This window comes from Salmo trutta, chromosome 33, assembly GCF_901001165.1.
Source record: "Salmo trutta chromosome 33, fSalTru1.1, whole genome shotgun sequence".
Lineage (NCBI taxonomy): Eukaryota > Metazoa > Chordata > Actinopteri > Salmoniformes > Salmonidae > Salmo > Salmo trutta.
The window spans coordinates 17,728,620-17,742,922 of record NC_042989.1 but is presented as its reverse complement, the minus strand read 5'-3'; the positions used below and the strand labels follow the sequence as shown (position 1 = coordinate 17,742,922).

At 40.9% G+C, this 14,303-nt stretch overlaps 1 protein-coding gene across 1 annotated transcript; it reads right to left on the bottom strand.

Moving 5' to 3' along the window:
- Positions 1-5,706: 5,706 nt before the first annotated feature.
- LOC115172530 (homeobox protein six1b) lies at positions 5,707-9,724 on the bottom strand. Its single transcript, XM_029730069.1, has 2 exons — positions 8,925-9,724; positions 5,707-8,006 (listed from the first exon to the last, which is right to left on the bottom strand). The coding sequence occupies exons 1-2, from the start codon at positions 9,482-9,484 to the stop codon at positions 7,712-7,714; spliced, it is 855 nt and encodes a 284-aa protein (XP_029585929.1). The 5' UTR covers positions 9,485-9,724; the 3' UTR covers positions 5,707-7,711.
- Positions 9,725-14,303: the final 4,579 nt, after the last annotated feature.

Below are 14,303 nucleotides of genomic sequence, written 5' to 3'. Positions count from 1 at the left end.
ATGGAAGAACTGGGACATTTTCAGCTTCCAGGAACTGTGTACAGGCGCTTGCGACATGGGGCTGCGCATTATCATGCTGAAACATGAGGTGGCACGACAATGGGCCTCAGGATCTCGTCACAGTATCTCTGTGCATTCACATTACCATCAATAAAATGCAAATGTGTTAGTTGTCCGTAGCTCATGCCAACGTCACCATGGGGCGCAGTGATCACAATGTTGACATCAGCAAACTGCTCGCACACACGACACCATACACGTGTTCTGTGGTTGTGAGGCCGGTTCTCTAAAACGACGTGGTAGAGAAATTAACATGAACTTCTCTGGCAGCAGCTCTGGTAGACAGTCCTGCAGTTACTATGCCAATTGCACGCTCCCTCAAAACTTGAGACATCTGTGGCAATGTGTTGTGTGACAAAACTGCACATTTTACAAAGGCCTTTTATTGTCCCCAGCACAAGGTGCACCTGTGTAATCATCATGAAGTTTAATCAGCTTCTTGATGTGCCACATCTGTCAGTTGGATGAATTATCTTGGCAAAGGATAAATGCTCCCTAACAGGGATGTAAACAAATTTGTGCACATAATGTTTGATAAATAAGTTTTTTGTGCTTATGGAACATTTCTGGGATCTTTTATTTCAGCTCATGAAACATGGGACCAACACTTTACATGTTGCGTTTATATTTTTGTTTTGTGTAATACTGCTAAAAATGTGGTAAAGCAATTTACTTTTTGTCCTCAATACAAAGTGTTATGTTTGCGGCAAATCCAATACAACACATTACTGAGTACCACTCTCCATATTTTCAAGCATAGTGGCGGTGGCTGCATCAGTTTATGGGTATGCTTGTAATTGTTAAGGAATGGGGAGTTTTTCAGGATAAAAAATAAACGTAATGGAGCTAAGCACAGGCAAAATCCTAGAAGAAAGCCTAGTTCAGTCTGCTTTCCACCACACACTGGGAGATGAATTCACCGTTCAGCAGGACAATAACCTAAAACACAAGGCCAAATCTACACAAGAGTTGCTTACCAAGAAGACAGTGAATGTTCCTGAGTGGCCGAGTTACAGTTATGACTTAAATCTACATGAAAATCTATGGCAAGACCTGAAAATGCTTGTCTGGAAATTATCAACAACCAATTTGACAGAGCTTGAAGGATTTTGAAATAAATAAATGGGCAAATGTTGCACAAGCCAGGTGTGGAAAGTGCTTAGAGACTTACCCAGAAACACTCACTCATCGCTGCCAAAGGTGCTTCTACAAAGTATTGACTCAGGGGTGTTTAATTTCTGTAAATTTGATATTTCTGCGCTTCATTTCCAATAAATTTGCAAACATTTCTAAAAACATATTTTCACCTTGTCATTATGGGGTATTGTATGTATATGGGTGACACAAATATTTAATACATTTTGAATTCAGGCTGTAACACAATTGTTTTTGGAATAAGTGAACGGTTATGAGTACTGTCTGGAAGCACTAGTATTTCATTTGTATTTATCTTTTTTTTTTACCAATGTTAGAATTCTTCTTCCACTTTGACATTACAGAGTATTTTGTGTAGATCGTTGACAAAATAAATGACAATTAAATACATTTGAAATCCACTTTGTATCACAACAAAATGTGGAAAAAGTCAAGGGGCTGAATACTTTCGGAAGGCACTGTATATCATACTTTATATGTTTATACTTTACAAACATACATTTTCATTATCTAGTTCTCAAAATCTGCAGTATATGAACCAGTTTAAAATATATAGGTTTACCAAACGGTTAAGTTATTATCAATTAAGAGCAGTCTGATTAAGTAATAGTCAAATGTATTTTAACAAATGAGAAGACAATCATATCAAAAGTAATGTGAGCATTGCATTGTAAAACACCATCACTTTATATGACCATGTATTGCATTATAAAACATGCATTTCTAGATGAAACACTGATTAAGTTTGAGGAAAAATAGTCTTTGTGATTGTGCGTTGTACTTAGAGTAGTCAATTGAAAATGTGCTTAGGGTTTTGAAACAACTGCCTTTTTGATGATTTGGTTTGAGTTTTGTACCAAGCATTGTGAAAATTGCACCACAGCGATTGAAAAAGACTGTAACTAGAGCATAACCAGTGAACCTCTTCTGAATGACGAGCCTCAGAGGCATTCCCACAAGAGAGACTTGCTCGAAATATAGGATAGGGTAGAAATGGGATGTTTATTTTCCTTAGTGCACGTGTATCTGTGGCATAGGGGTCCTGTGTCTAAAGTGCTGTTAGTTTTGTTTCTGCAAAGAGTTTATAGCAATTCCCATCCCCCTCCTTATCCTTTTCCTTCCCGTTCCCTTTTGATATTATTTTCTTTCCTGTCTCTAGTTTTTGCTATTTTCTCTGAATCTTTCTCTCTCTTGCAGTTCCTCTCAATCTTCACCTTTTCCTCCGTTTTTGCGCTCTGTTTCTGTCCCTCATTCTCTCTCTCTGTCATTCTCCCTCTCTCTCTCCCTCCTTCTCTCTCTATCCCTCCTGCTCCCTCTCTCCCTCTATCATCTGCAGGCTAAAATAGCCTGAACAGATTTCTCTGTGCCTTTTGTCCCTGCTCAGGGAGACGTTTGGCACACAGAGGATCGTGTTACAACTTTCATTTCCTGAAATATTTTTTTGAGAACCAAACAAGGGTATTTTATCCTGTACTGGAGTATGGGGATGAGAGGTGAGGGGAGCGGGGAGCGGGATGGAAGTTCAATTTCTGGGACCTGTCACTCTCATGTCACCAAACAAACACAAACTCCATTTAGACCCAGGATCTGGAGGGAGGAAGCAGTGTGGTTTGTGGCTCGGGGGGGGATGCACTTGAGCTGTTTATGAACCACTGGGGTAGGTGAGGTGATGGCCCATGGGACAATGGGGTATATTTAATTATCCCATATCCCATACCACTTCCTCCTGTTGTGTCTGCCTGTGCCCCAACACCCCTGGGACCACTGCATATAGCCAGGTAACATTAGGTCAATCAGCCCTCTCTAAGGTGGGTTCACAAAGGATAATATTGGTAGTATTTTCTATTATGGAATAATATTATTGCTTTTTAGTTTAATGGTTTTCTTTAGTTTAGTTTTGAATAATGTGTGGTGTTTGTATATGTATGTGTATGCGTGTGTGTGTACCTGCTCTGAGGCATATCACAGCAGTGTGCTCAGACTATAATTGGCAAAGGATAACAAGAGCTGACAATCTGGGGAAATGTTCAGTTCCAACATCCCAGACTGAAGTCACCTGTGTTCAAAATTCTATATTTGAAAATAAATCTAGGTCTCCCGAGTGGCGCAGCATTGCAGTACTTGAAGCGTCAATACAGACCCGGGTTCGGTCCCAGGCTGTGTCACAGCTGGCTGGTTTGGCTGGCCTGGATATCCTTGTCCCATCACGCTCTAGCGACTCCTTGTGGTGGGCTGGTTGCCTGCAAGCTGACTTCGGGTGCCTGCAAGTTGACTCCGGTTGCCAGCTGGACAGTGTTTCCTCCGACACGTTGGTGCGGTTGGCTTCTGGGTTAAGCGAGCAGTGTGTCAAGAAGCAGTGTGGCTTGGCAGGGTCATGTTTCGGAGGACGCATGGCTCTTGACTTTTGCCTCTCCCGAGTCCGTACGGGAGTGGCAGCGATGTGACTAGACTGTAACTACCAATTGGGGACAAAAAGGGGTAAAAGTACAACAACAAAAAAGATATAGATATCGCTTTTCCTGCTAAGCTCCTAAAATACCGATATCTGATCTTCTGAAACCAGGACAAGCTTTGTCTTTGTAAGGGTTGGTTACATGAGCCCGGACCTTCCAGGCATATTTCTCTTTACAAGCCTCCTTCAAATGCATCACAATCGAGTTACATCTTGTCCATCACCTTATATATTGGAAAATATATAAAAATTCCCATTCGTTGTCTCCTCTACATGAGGCCCTTCATTTGACACACATGTTATCTTCCACCCTAATAGCTTGGGACCGTCAGGAGTCTGTGCTCCTCCTTGTCTTTGAACTCTGGGTCATGCATCACTCAGCATAGTGGGAGATAGAGATAAATATTTCTTTCGCCAACGCTACTTGGAGCTTCCTGTTGTACCAGAGGCTTCCTGCTTGACCACTTGTCTGAGAGGAGACTGTCCATGGAGCTCGCTGTTTACAATGAACAACACACTCCCAATATTTACAAAGACACACTACAGAGAACAGCTGTTCAAAGGTGTATAGCACTGTATTATAGCACACGCTCTCTCTCTCTCTCTCTTGCACACACACAGTCTGCCTCTTGGGCAAGCCAGGCTGGAGCGTTGTCAGATCCATGCATCATTGGTAAGGAAATCTCCCCACAACCCCGCCACCCTGCCCCTGTCCCCGTCCCTGCGGCAGACCTGAAAAGATCCTTTTGTCCATCATCACCCCTCTTCTACCTCCACCTCCCCATGCCCACACCCCTCATACAGTCCGTGGTTATGGATACCTGGGATTGTCTCACACAATGCTCCCATGTGGGGGTAAGGCTACCTGCAGGCACTAGACCTGAGAAAGTCAGCCCGAGACCAAGTTCCTTACCTTTTGCTTTGTCCTCATTGTAGATGGATCATTTTACTCACTCTGAGTGCTTACCAAAATCGACATACCAGAACCCTCTCCCACGCTTTAGAACAGACTGCGGCCTTTCATTTACTCTCTATATGTTTATTTATATGTTTATTTACACCCGAAAAGGTCTTTCCTGTCATTGATTTAATGCCACTGCAAGTCATATCCATGAAAAACAAAATGCCCTTCTGACGACTCTGTTGTCCCTTAGCAGCTGCTCTTACTGGCACTAGTCAGCTCACAGTGGACCTGATGGCGCATCACATTCAGCTCTAATGAAGGAGCCCAGTGCCTGAGGCGTAGGCCTATTCCTCCTACACATGCTGCACTGCTGCACCATGGCCCCACTTGTGGAACTGAAAGGAGGAATTCTCTGTGTGCCAGATACAGTAGACTCACATGTGTGTATCCATGTATGTGTGTATCCATGTATGTGTGTATCCATGTATGTGTGTATCCATGTATGTGTGTATCCATGTATGTGTGTATCCATGTATGTGTGTATCCATGTATGTGTGTATCCATGTTAACTGTCCAGTGTGAACACACCGTGTTCGGTTGGGATCTGAAGTGCGGAATTCAGGCGTGATTAAAAGCCTTGTTGGAGTTTCCGCAAGGGATTGAATTCATTTTCTATTTCCACCCCTGTAGAGGTGACATTGATGGCTTAATTCCGGTATGGCACATAGTAATCTCCTGTGTGTCCATCCTTTACCAGACATATTGTCGCTAGATTAACTGGCACATTCACTTTGGTGCCTTTGTTATTGGCTGTTAGCCAATCAGGCTATATTTTTTTCTCTGCTTGCAGTCTCATGGGAGATTTCTTGCAAATTTGGTCTAAAGAGTCTATTTTGTAAATCAAAGGTGTTCTGCGCATTATTTGTGAGTGGGAGGCAGAGTGCAGAAAATTCCTAACCTACATTTGAGTCCCTGGCACTTTTTTGAGACAGACTTGTTTCTGTGTCTCCTGTAAATCAGATACATTGGGGTTGATCAAATAACAGGTTCCTGCTTTATTTAGAGTTCAAATGAGGTCCAAATGTTCCTGCATATTAGATTCAAAGGATATATTTATATACAGGGAATCCCAAGGCATAACTAGTTTCAAGTTTATTTTAGTAGTATGGTAGCTGTAGGGCTAGTAACATATTATTAGAAAACTATTCAAAATGTAACAACCGCATCACTTAAAAATATGAAATGCACGGCTGTAAATGGTAAATATTCACTCCGCTGTATCTGGTAGTCATGATAGGTTAAGAAACAGTCCCAAATGACAACCGCCTCTGGGATGCAGACTGCCCCAGGCCAGGGTTCCTCGTGCTATAGCCGGGCATAGCCCTGCAAGCTTGGCAATCAGGATCTAATGCTAGCAGCAACTGGTTCAGATTAGGCCCAGGAAATCCTCCGTGCTCTCTGTTCAAAACAATTTACCCTGACATGAGCCGAAGGGGTAGGGGGGCAGAGGAGTTGTCCTCTGTTACCAGAAACTTTTGGAGTGCAAGTGAGACATTTTTCAAAATATGACGCAGATATTTGGCCCATAAAGTACGCTATAAATGTTATTGTCCTTTGAGGATTGCTCTATAGCCTAACGCGGCTGTAGACCCTATACAAATCAGTCTTACATTTGCCTATTCGATATATTCGAATGACAATGATTGCAACAGCAATTATTCATATTATTACAGTAGTGTTATTATTTGTATATTGTTTGTATTAATCTAAGACAATTTTAGTAATATGCTAATAACTCAAATAAGAAGCAGATTAGGCTACTGTTGTTATTATTGCTGTTGGTGATGGTGGTTTTATCATTGAGCTTTCAATTCCCATCAATATTATAGGATAGTTAGCCTAAAACATGAGTGATAACAGGGTTCAATACTAATTGTATTGTAATTCTAAAAGTTGTGCATGATGTTGAAAAAGGATGAAGGAGGAAGTATTTAAAAAACATAAATCAATTTCTAGGTTTATTTGTTCTTCGTAGTAGACTACAGATTAATGTAAAATCACGCCTTCCGCAGATGGTGTTGCTTTTCCGTGGCCCAGAACCGACAGAACAAACACTTGGAGAGAGCAAAGTAAACACCGCAACGCAGACGTAATGATCCGCAGCGCTCACGGAGCACGGGCGAGAACCAGGCTTCTTCGCCTTGGGCAAAACATGACTTTAAATATCATCGACAAAACTCCTCTGTTGTGCATACCTCGTGGTCCTTTTTTTAATCGAATTAAAACATTTTGGGGCCCACATTTTACAGTTCCCAATCCGGATGTTTTGTTGTTATTCTGAATTGATCATGTTTTGAGTTTCAACACCATTAACATATCTGAAATCCCACGTTGGGTGAAAATTAAAGCAACAATTTCAAGGAAAGACTAAATATGTCCATTTTGTCTGGAGAGTTAAACAGAGAACTTTGACCGTGGTTTCTATCCATCCAAATAGGGACATAGAGGCCTAAGAAACTAAATGTGCTTTTCGAATACACCCTGCCCAAAAGTTGAACAGATATTTTGTATTGTTTGCTATCATGGACGTGCGTAAAATGTAGACGGCTCAATGCTATACCAAGGAAGAAAACCTGAGCAAAATGTTTTGGTTTATTATAGCCTATATTTGTTCTGCATGCCCTACATATCTTTGAGGGATGAATATAGGCTATGATATAATGCTATTTATTTTATTGACTGGACATACAAATAATACACATTAAACAAATTGACGTCTCTTTTTGTTTTATTGGAAACTAATAGGATTTTAATGAATACGTCGCTTCTTAGTTTCCATAGCAGGAGGTTGCTATAAATTTTATCTGAACAAAAAAATATCATAAATTAAGCAAAAGGGCAGTCCAGTTTAAGTGTCTCGTTGACTTAAGAGTTCGTAAAAGGGGGTTTGATTGTATTTTCACGGGAAGGAGGGTACCTCCTAAGTCAGGATAAGCGCATAAAATAATTGCGTTATAGTTCTAACCAAATTTAACGACAGACAGAGGTCAGTCTAGTTATAAGGTACCATAGTGTAATTTCATATATGTACTCAAGCTGGTAGAGTTATCAGTCTTTTCAAAGATAGTATCAGTTTGCCTTTAGGAGCCTAGATCCACAAGGCTCGATGTTAGAGGTCCCAGCAACGAGTCTTGGAGTTGGTGCGGGTGTCCGTGCATTCCATGCACCGGCTGTGCGCCACCGAGACCCGTCATAGGGTAAGAGGAGACACCGGGGTGACTCATATTTCCCTGGAGCAAAAGCACAGAGTTCTGATCAGGGCTTTGTGGTGGAGAGAACTCATCTTCCGAGCTGGACATGAGCGACTTGCCGCCGTCGAGGGGAGACAGCTGGTTCTGTTTGTTGTTGCCGGAGTTGTTGTTTTCGCTGTTTTCTCTGAGAAGGGAACATATGTAAAAACGTTAGAAATATAAATGTTTATAGCATACTATCATACCACTTTGAGGACTATAAAGATTTGAACACAAAAAGAAACAAGTCAACATTTAGCCCAACCAATTCCTAACACTCGTATTGTCGTGTAACTATTTGAACTATGCAAAAGTTGAGTACTGTCATCATTGGTTTGTTGCATGATTTCGTGGTGGTGATTTTTGGTTGTGAATAAACAATCTTGGACCCTGGTTTACAGAATCGATAGGCCAAATACAAGCTAGACATTTCAATTATAAGCCAAGAACAAGCCAATCCAAAATTGGTTTAAACTTTAGGATAATGCAATTAAAAATATATTCAATCCTTTTTATTATTTTGACATTTCAATTGCAAAAGGGAAACTTTTGGTCCCACGCAATACTTTGAATTATTGCATTAGAATAATATCTTGTATCATACTGATTCCATATCTTGACCACTGAAACCGTGACCTGTAGCTCCAGTTGGACATGTAACACTGTCTAAATAGCTGTAACTTATTCTGATGTCAGAAATATTTACAACACTATCGAAATTAGAAGGATACAGTCAATAGTCTGTCATTGGTTCCATTTCAAACGTATGTTGGCCATAGCTTTTTGTTTTGGGGTATCACACTAAATGTTTGAAATGTAAGTTACAGTGGATGAATTGTAATTTAAAATTGTTAAACCACTTTAGTATAAATGTATTGTAATATTAATTGGTCCTTCTAAAAATCAGCATAAGTGCATGTCACTTTAAATAAATTAGTTGGGAATTTATTCAACAAAATTCCAGCTCTGGTAAATTACGCATGTGATTATGTTTAGTTTATTCTTTCCTACTATTAATCCTACTATGGCAACATGTGATTGTAGTTTTTTGGTCAAAACATACCTTTCTTTAGCTTCTGCGGCTCTGTCTCTCTGGCGTCTGTTTTTGAACCAGTTGCTGACCTGCGTAGTGGTCAGTCCCGTGGCCTCGGCCAGCTCCCTTTTCTCTCGCGGGGAGGGATAGGGGTTATGCGTGTACCACTCTCTAAGAACACCCCTGGACTTCTCCTTAAAGCAATAGCTGGTCTCCTCGCCGTCCCAGATCGTGCGGGGCAAAGGAAATTTCCTTCTTACCCTATACTTCCCCACCGCTCCAAGCGGTCGGCCGCGCAATTTCTCCGCCTCCACGTAGTGCGCTTTCAGCCACAGCTGCTGCAGCTTGGGATGGTTGTGCGGGGAAAACTGGTGGCTCTCCAGGATCTTATAGAGCTCTCTGAAGTTCCCTCGGTGGAAGGCGACCACCGCCTTTGCTTTCAGTACACTTTCATTCTTGTGGAGGTGGTCACAAGCTGGGAGAGACCAGAGAAAACGACCGAGCCTCTCCAGGTTCCCTCCTTGTTGCAGGACCTCGCAGACGCAGGCGACTTGCTCCTGGGTAAACCCAAAGGAAGGTAGTATTGACATGATGTCGGGTCTCAATCCCCAGCCCAACGCCGATATCCAGAGGAATGCTGCTTTTCTGTCTATATATTCTTCACTGGTTTGTTATTGTGTTCCAGAACCCAGTGCAATCCGGCGTCCGGACAATATCCACTCCACCCCTGATGCGCACGGGAGATTCGGATGTTGATTGTTGGGACAATTTGTTCCTGTTGGAGATATGTCAGGCTTAAAGAGAGCGCTGCGCGATTCGTTGATTGGCTCTCCCACTGCCCTATACCCTGGCAGCCGAGCAGAACTGGGCTTGCAGCTCCGTTTCCTCCCTGGAGGGAGTACGTCAGGGACTGAAATTGGAGCCCCCCACCCCATACTCCTCTCCAGCGTTAGCTGAGGGAGCAAAGGTACCTACATGCTAATCAATTATTACAGACTTCTTTCTTAAAGAGCATTTTTATCATTCTCTTCATGCAGGACCTCCCATGTTTTTGGAAAGTTCCAGACAAGGCTTGAAGTGAAGTACAAGAGATCGATGAATATATCTGAAGTAATTTATTGCATCACCATGCATTATTAATTATTGTCACCGTTAAACCCCCTCATCTTGCCACCGAGTTAATAGCACGTAGATTGTGTATTTCTCTCCTATTTTTCATAGTCTATTAATTATCAAGTAGTGTATTTTATGAGGTGATATAATTTAATAACTTCCTATGATAGTTATACGTGCCATTACGTAGGAGTGCCTGCCAAAAAGGTTGGTGCTTTTAGACAGGAAAGAAACGTTAAGAAACGTGCAGGTATTGATCATTTGTAAGGCTTTGTAAGGCTTCTATGTCAATATTGCAAGATGGTCTATTGATGAAAGATATATGCACAGGCCTTATATTGTGGAATAGTGGCCTGACACGTGTAGGATATTTTACTGAGCTTTCAACTGAGATTTGCAAAATGCATCGTGTGGTATAGAACCTGGAATCTGATGGAATATATTTCCTCTAACTTGATGTCCAAATAATAGCCCCAATGAACCAACAGTTATGATATTCAGTTTGTTCATCAGTTATATTTGATTGGTGTGACTCCTCTTTACGCATGTGCACCATAGACTACCCGACGTGTTAACACATCGATGGACATTTCCATTGATATTATTGTTATTATGTTGTTTTTTATGTTATTTTTTTGCAGCTTGTTTAATTCTTTCAATTTCCAAAATCCTTGCCTAAACCATTAGTCATACATTGAATCATTTTGATGTTCAGTTATATCTGTGTTTTCGATTTTCTTTTCGTTTCAATTTGCATCAGTACATTTTAGGCTACTAATTGTACTGCATTAGTTGTTCATTTATTATGGTGTGAAATCTTTATATTTCTACGAAATGATGTACATTTTTATTCCGGACTCCCTAAGGTTATTTCCCTGGAGATAAATCGTCTCTCCACTGCTGTCCTCAATGTTGTGGCGTGAAACATAAAACCTATCCATTAGTAAATGAGTTCTGTGAGTCACGGGCTCTTGGTCGTTGAGTCGTTGTTTTGAAGGATAGATCAAATTTCTTTATCTTTCCCAGGATTTGCAACTTGACTCTCCGGCAACACGTTGAGAAGTAGACACCGGAAAGGAGCATTTCTAGGGCAGCCAATATTATTTCCAATATTATTTATTCTGTCCGTTAGGCCTACATCTTTAAACCAATATCTGATTTTACATATGAAATATAGGTGTCGGGTTAAAGGTTAGAGGTAATTTACTGTTAACATATTTGGTGTTCTACACACCACTAGGCCTACCAGTTATAAGGGTTTCATCGAGCGTTGGTTTAATACATTTCTGTGGTTTTAGACACGTGTAAAAACCAACCTCGTGCTTGGATGAGAGGCGAATCTAAAATATCCAGATTCTTCTGTTTGAAAATAATGGCCTGTACCATAAAGATTATAAAATTGATTTAGGGGCACTTTTGTAGATGAACCTTCCATGATAAAAGCAAATGAACGAGGGTATGCAATAAATAAAGTGTAAGACCCAACCATTTGCTGAGATTATTATGATCTCAACATAACTGCCTCCTGATGAATTCATGGCCAATAATGTATAATTGCTCGACCTATTCCCAGTTGTATTGCTTATAAAGGAAAACAACATCAAACGAGCATCCAAAGTATAGCCTAAAACTGCCTGAGAGATGTGCATTCTGTCATGCAAATGAGAACATACAAGAAGTTATGAAATACGTTGAGGTAGGCTATCGAAAACGAAGGCCCCATCATTCAGGGAATAAAAGGTGCATATTACGCGGTTGGCCGGTCGGTCCTCGACATTAGGCGGAGGCCTATGGGGTTCGCTCCGCTCAGTTCTCTAAACCCTAGCGCTCCAGCAAATGAGCTGTCTTATGGGCCGCTCTCAGGTTTCTCTAATATCTCTACCACATTGCGCCGCGCCTCCTCCTTTAACCCGAGAAGCCAGGGGGACGTGCCCAATCTTAGTTCAGGTCGTGATTATTTCAAGATGTGGACTCCCCTCCACTGCCCCCGGGCAACGATGACGATTGGCGACGTCTCTGCTACTGCACACAACGTCGGTGTATGGAAAATGAGAGGGAGAAAGAAAAACAATCCACAAATACATACCGAGAAAGCACTTCATAAAAACGTCACCATATCTCATATCAAACCGTCTATATGTGGCGTTTTGTGACTGAAGCTTTTTTCTTTATAAAAAGTAGGAGAGAGTAAAATTGTGAAAGTCTAGCAAGGCCGGGTTCACACAAGCAAGCAGATGGTTTTCGCTTAATCAAACTGCTATTTCAGCTGTTGACTGGAACAATGCTGATACTGTTCAAATTGGCTGAAACATTTGGAATGTAGCCTATGTAGTCCATGGCTTTCCTTAATATATCTAGCCTACTTGGATAAATCAAAATAATTCGAGACATAGTCAGGCCTAATAATTCATTGATGTAAAACGTTTTTAAATTAAAAGGTGGGCCTATAATATTTGTCACCCCGTATAATTCGTTGCTTCGGCCTATATATCTTCAAACTATGCAAAGTATGCGGCAAACATTTTCAAACAGAAATGAGTGCAGTTAGGCAACATCAAGTCTGGCTTAGATTACTATATTTCTATAACCCTAATGTTGTTGTGTCTGTGTAAATATAATTTTAGGATTTATTTTGCAGAATCTTTTGATAATTTAACTCACTCACTTGAGACGAAGTATAGGATATGTGATTATTAATTACCACAATATGACTTTTTTCTCTACTATTAGTTTGAATTGGCCTATAGGCCCTGCCCAGACCTACGTTTTTGTTGTAAAACATACAAGCCTATTCATCACTTTAAGTGCAATACTCCGAATTGGTTGCTTTCTCAAAACACAACTGTTGACATGAGTGAGTTAAATGAAATTGGAGCCGCAATTATCAGCTTAACAGAGTTTCCTGTCATGTTAGAAAATTAGCCTTGTATAAGAGCACTGCGGTCACCTCCCATCAAAATCATTACGGCTCACTTTCCTCGCAGGGCCACCTCAGAGGCTACACAACGCTATATAGCAGGTTAGTAAACAAACTTTGGTCCTGATGTTGTTAAACGATCATTCGATTGAGGCTTTGCCGTAACGTTCTATGTAATAAAACAACCACAGTGTTCTGAAATGTGTTGTCCTCATTTTCTAAACCACTTGACCATTGGTTTCAGACAATGTGTAGGTTAGTGGTAGGGAGGGGGCGCCAGTTTATAAACAACAACCCCATGACGGGATGCACAGATCGAGATTTGACATTCACAATGCGTAAATTAATTAGGCTATTTAGAGAGAATATTTAGTGTTCATATTTTTATGTACTAAATGAAGTTTACCATTATCTTTAAAGGCCTATGAGTGTTGGTAACACAACTAATAAAACATCTATAGTAAACATTGATTGGGCAGGTGGCATTTGGCTTGGCGGAAAGGAACTGTCATGTTTTTATTGAGTCAAACTCCTTAATAGTCATAAGGAGTTTGACTTTTAATAGTCATAAGGAGTTTGACTTTTAATAGTCATAAGGAGTTTGACTTTTAATAGTCATAAGGAGTTTGACTTTTAATAGTCATAAGGAGTTTGACTTTTAATAGTCATAAGGAGTTTGACTTTTAATAGTCATAAGGAGTTTGACTTTTAATAGTCATAAGGAGTTTGACTTTTAATAGTCATAAGGAGTTTGACTTTTAATAGTCATAAGGAGTTTGACTTTTAATAGTCATAAGGAGTTTGACTTTTAATAGTCATAAGGAGTTTGACTCTTATTTGCGTCGCTCCTGTTACAGAGTGGTGCGTTTCTATTGGAAATACAATTTCACCAGTGTGGTGTGGCGATGATGCGGACTCCCAGCTGTTGCCTCTCTCTCAACATATCCCATTTCAGTGGACAACAACACCCCAACATGTGTGCGTGCACCGGTGCGCGTGTGCGTGTGTGTGTGAGGGGGGGAGAGATATAGATATGGGTGGAAACACACTGGCATGTGTAGTGCACGTTTGGACCGTTTTTACGCATATGTTACACGTTGCGGTTATAGTGCAGAACCGAGCATTAAATTGCCCCAGGTCGCACCTTTCCTTTTATTTTTCGTTGTGGATGGAGGACTGAACATGTGCAGATATTTTCTCACGCCTGATAACAACTCAATTATCTGATGTCGAAGTCAAATATTGCGTTGTGGTTTTGATGGCGAAAACAACTAAGCCTATAAGCTAACCTCAGTCGTTCCCAGTGGATTTTAGACACACACACATCTCACATTGTAAACGCCATAGAGTGCGCGTTTAAACATAAATTTATAATTGTA

Bases quoted from the DNA above. Each gene is read 5' to 3' on its own strand.
- LOC115172530 (XM_029730069.1), bottom strand. From the start codon at position 9,484: ATGTCAATACTACCTTCCTTTGGGTTTACCCAGGAGCAAGTCGCCTGC. The intron at 8,007-8,924 runs GTATGTTTTGAC...TTCCCTTCTCAG, and splicing joins GCCGCAGAAGCTAAAGAAAG to AGAAAACAGCGAAAACAACA.